Source organism: Spinacia oleracea, chromosome 5, assembly GCF_020520425.1.
Source record: "Spinacia oleracea cultivar Varoflay chromosome 5, BTI_SOV_V1, whole genome shotgun sequence".
Lineage (NCBI taxonomy): Eukaryota > Viridiplantae > Streptophyta > Magnoliopsida > Caryophyllales > Amaranthaceae > Spinacia > Spinacia oleracea.
In genome coordinates, this window is record NC_079491.1 from 86138730 (window position 1) to 86143748 (window position 5019).

A 5019-nucleotide genomic window follows, 5' to 3' on the forward strand; every position below is an offset into this window, starting at 1 on the left:
GATTTCTATCTTTTATGACTTTGCCACTTTTAACAACTACTTCTTACGGCAGTTACTATTCTTAGCAGGTTTCTATAAATAGCAGTTTTGGCTTAAATGAAAGGGTGATTGAGATTCGTTATTTTATAGGAGATGCGTCGCCAAGTGGAGATTTACGTTCTCATCATCGAACCTTCCCTTTCAGGAATGGGGACAAAAGTAGGTGTCTACAGTACTGCATAAAATGAGTTATATGAGCCAATTTCAGTATCATCCAAGATGCAAAGAGCTCAAACTCACTCACCTTTGTTTTGCTGATGATCTTATTCTCTGTTGCAAAGGTGAATTTCAATCTGTATACCTCATTTTGCAAGCTTTCAAGTTGTTCTCTGCTTCATCTGGTTTGAAGGCAAATCAGCAGAAATCTTCCATCTATTGTCATGGTATGAGTAATGATGTCATTCAGAGAATCATTGATGTTTCTGGTTTTACCAGAAGTCAATTGCCTTTCAATCATCTTGGTGTTCCCATTTGTGCTAAGAGAATATCTGTTGCTCAATGTGGAATGCTAGTAGACAAGATGACAGCTAGGATTAAGATGTGGAGCACTAGGAATTTGTCTTATGTGGCTAGAATGCAACTTATCAATTCAGTTCTGTTGAGCTTACATATGTATTGGGCACAAATATACATTTTGCCTATGAATGTTTTACAAGAGATCACTAAGGTATGCATGGCCTTTCTGTGGAGTGGTTTTGCTTATAGCTCTAAGCCTAGCAATGTTGCTTGGCATAATACCTGCAGTAGTAAGCAAACAAGTGGCTTAGGCTTTAGAGATGTTGTTCTTTAGAACACCGCCAGCATGGGTAAATATGTGTGGGCTTTAGCTACCAAACAAGATAATGTTTGGGTTAGATGGTTGACTTCTGTGTATTTAAAGAATGGGGAATGGTGGGGATACCAGCTAGGCAATAGTGCAAGCTGGTATTGGAAGAAGATATGTGAAGTGAAAGAGTTACTGAAGCAAGTTTATTCTGAGAGTGAGTTCAGTAATATGCCTCATTATTCAGTGAAGCAGGTGTATGAGAAATTAGCAGATGATAAGCCTAAAGTTCACTGGGATGGACTGGTGTGGAATAGACTCAATACCCCAAAGCATAGATTTATTGCTTGGCTTGCAATTCAGGCTAGACTCTAAACTACAGCTAAGCTTGCAAAAATAGGGATTAGTGCTTATGCTAGTTGCCTGATTTGTGGTCAGGGTGATGTGAGGGGGTCGAAAAAGCACGAGCCTAATGCGTGACCTCGTCCCTCGTGGGTGTGACGTTTCTTTTTATCAAATCAAGTGTAATTGGATTTCCTGTGAGTTTACACCCAATTGACTAGTAATATAGGAGTCGCCATTCAGTTTTTAATGACAATGAGAAAAACTGACAAAACCCGGTTATCGTGACATAAAGGGAGTGCAATTATGTTTGACCACGACGGCCATAGGTTCCCTTGTGATCCCTGGTGTGGGGATCTCTCAACATACACCCGCAAGGTAGAGATTGAGGGTTTGGGGGACTGTAACTACCGAGTGGAGTACTCGCTCTTCGATAACTCCAGAGGCAGGATATCCTTACTAGCTCAGCATAAATAATTGAAGGGACATACGTTAACTATTAAACTAATCTGAGTTGATTTTAACAATATGCAACACATAATACTAGATCGATCGCGATTATCTGATTTAGGTTGCTTTAAGGGACCTAGCATGATAGTTCAATTTCCCAAAATATTATCTTTATTAGGCGTGATAGAACAATCAGATTTAATTAGTTTAACAGTTTATAAAAGGGCAAGGAAAGAAATTAAATCATGGAAAAGGGGCACATTACGACGCACCCTTGAGAGGTGCGTCACGGTTCTCAGAAAACTAACCACTTTGACTTTGCTATTTCTCCTTTTATTTAACGAATCTCAAGTTACGGGCTTTATTCTTCAGGTACAAGGGACAGGATACGTTCTGTTCGATTTTTGGATCGACTGCGACAGAACGCGTGATCAATTTCGCAGCGTGAAGCTTAGGCTTAGGGGTTGGAGTCAATACTCAGAATACGAATTGTGTGTGTTCCTTTCACGTCGAATTTGGGGCTATATTTATAGAAAAGAGTTCGTGGAAAGATAGAATTGTAGAGCTCTAATCCAAGAAGAATTAGGAGATAACACGTCCCAGGTATTTTCAGCGCCCAGGGCTGGGCGTCGAAGATTTCGGCGCCCAGAGCCAGGCGTTGAAAATAGGGTCTGGGCCGTTTTCTTTGTCAGATTTGGACTCTTATAATCCGGAGTGTTTGAGACTTACTTGAGTCTTTTAGTGCGTATTAACTTTATGACGGAATGCGTCTGGGCCCGTTACGAACTCTAGGCTCGTTAGGATTTTAATTAATACGTAACTCTTATTTTCGAATCATATTAGGAATAGGATTCCTCTTGCAATTTCTATCTCATTTAGGATTTATGTTGGAGTGCAACACCTAATTCTGACAGGTCTCTATCTTTTATGACTTGCCACTTTTAACAACTACCCATTACGGCAGTTACTATTTTTAGCAGGTTTCCATAAATAGTAGGTTTCTATAAGTAGCAGGTTTCGGGTGAAATGAAAAGGGTGATTGAGATTCTTTATTTTATAGGAGATGCGTTGCCAAGTGGAGATTTATGTTCTCATCATAGAACCTTCCCTTTTGAAATATATATTTTCTTTCGAGCCCCCAAGAATTCGTGCTTGATGGTCATTTCTTGTCAAAGAGATTCCTTGGGGAAACGCATTTTGTGATGTCCTTGATTGTGTTTAGGACCGTGCTCGTAAGTGCGAGCGATTTTTATAGTGGTGAGCTACTCTTAACAAAGCCGTGAGGTGCGACTTTCAGTAAAGAAATCGGCAATTTACGAGTCGAATGGATACGACAAGGCCCTATAGCTGTCAGGGCTTCTTTCGGGCCTGGGCTCATTTTCGGCGCCCAGGCCTGGGCGTTAGAAATAACTCACGCCCAAGTGGGGCGTTGAAAATGTTGTTTGGGCTAGTCTTTTGATGACACAGTTGGCCTCTTGTTCATTCGTTTATTTCACTTGGAAGTTCTATGTATTCTCTTCTCTTTTGTTTTACTTTATTTTTAGAACGTGATGATTTTCTCGAGAAGCCGTAGCCGATTGGTGGACTACGGTGCTTGTCCCTTTGGGGCGATTATTTAAAGGAACTGTCCCTCTTTAAGGTGTACAGTTATTGCAATAGTTGGGCGAGTCTATATGGCCGGAGGAACATACCTTGAGGCGTAAGACTTTGATCGCTCTTGTATATATTTTTCCTTTTGAACGCGTTCGTGAATGATGATATGTATGTGCGAACGAGCGTTCATAGAATGGCCGTTGTGTGCGGTCCATTAATCAGTTCGCTTGAATCATATTTTTTTTTTTGAGCAATGACTGATTTTGAATAGTTTGCTTAGAAGCTTGATAGGGTTCAGGCCCATTCATGAAGTGGGCTCAAGCATCGTGCCCTTTCGATCGTTCAAACATTTGCTTCGAGATTTTTTATTTTGTTATGGTCGTTTCGTAGCTTGGAGCCCTCAAGTATGCATGTTGGGATTCTTCCTTTTGGCGTACGATTTTTGTAGGTTCTTTCGAGAAATATGCCTTGGGGTTCCGCTCGTGTAGGTGCGAGCTTTCCCTTCCGTGGTAGGTAATATTTCGCTATCTTTAATCCTTAATGTAGGAGTCGTGGGGCTTGCATTTTTAATTTGGGCGATAAGTAGTCTTAGCCTCTTTTACACATGCTCTTTGGTCGTGCCCGCATTAGTGCAATATGCCTTACTCTTTTTTTTTTAGACTTGTACCGTGGGATGGTTGAACTTATGGTGCGACGTAGGCTTGTGTGGCCTAACCGCATGTATTAGAACATTTCTCCAGGTGTTGGGATATCATTATTATTTTTTGCATTGGAGTACTTCATCACGCCTCGTTCAGGTGCTCGAACAAGTGTAGCACCTTCTGCGTGGGTGTGCACGGCTTATTACTTCGTTCGATGCGGGGATTCATAGATGTTTCTTTCTTGTTTTTATATCTGGGAAAAATTTGGCAGGCAGAAATATTCAGCGTCCAGGCTGGGGCGTCAAAGATATCGGCGCCCAGCTCTGGGCGTTGAAAATGATTTCTGGGCAGAATTTGACAGTTTTTATCCTTGCTTTTTCTTTCGCTTTTGCTTTGGAACGACGTAGACTGTGTAACAGGCGCTTTATAGGGCGAGCTTTATGTGAAGTAGTTCGATCGGAGTTTTGGTGACTCGCGATTTTCAGTTACCCTTGTTAGTGGGGTGACTTTATATATTCTAAGTAGTGCTTTAGAATTTGGGAGGGGTTGTAGCCATTCTAAGGTTCGTTTTACACGATTAAAGCTTAGGATTGTGCCCCTATGACGTGTGTATAGCATTATCGTCGAGAATTTGCGATAAAATCATCATTTTGAGCATTTTTAGAATGTTTTTCTCAAGCCCCCAATTGTAGCTACGGGATTGGCTTGGTGCTATAATGCTTGACATACGTTTTTGTGCATTCATGGTGACATGGATCATGAATAGTTTGAACCAGACTCGTTTAGTGCGAGGTACGTTCGAGTAGTGATTTGCTACTTCTCTTGTAAATGTCGTATTGTGCGACATTGCCATGGTCAAGGTAGTCACATGTTGAAGTGTGCCTTGACCAAAAGCTAGGTGCCTTTCTTTACCCATAATCATATTTAGAATTTTTTTTTGACTCACTTGCAACATCGAGATAAACGCATACTTAGCTTAAACCAACGACACTTTATTATGTTCGAAGAAGTCTTTGAAAATTATTTGAAATCCGAGTCCTACTGTGTACAATCCGAGGTGTCCTAGGTAAGTTGACTTATAGAAGGGTTCGTACAGGATTACATGAGTGAATCAAAATACTGGTACGGTTTTTGGAATGATGTCTAAGGATTTGCTGGAAGCCAGGGTGCAGGCGTCAAGATATACTTGTA

The 5019-nt window shown here is 41.0% G+C and overlaps 1 protein-coding gene across 1 annotated transcript; it reads left to right on the forward strand.

The window, feature by feature from the left end:
* Positions 1–223: 223 nt before the first annotated feature.
* Positions 224–1177, forward strand: LOC130461671 (uncharacterized). The gene is made up of 2 exons (XM_056829837.1): positions 224–706; positions 920–1177. The coding sequence occupies exons 1-2, from the start codon at positions 224–226 to the stop codon at positions 1175–1177; spliced, it is 741 nt and encodes a 246-aa protein (XP_056685815.1).
* The last annotated feature ends 3842 nt before the right edge of the window (positions 1178–5019 follow it).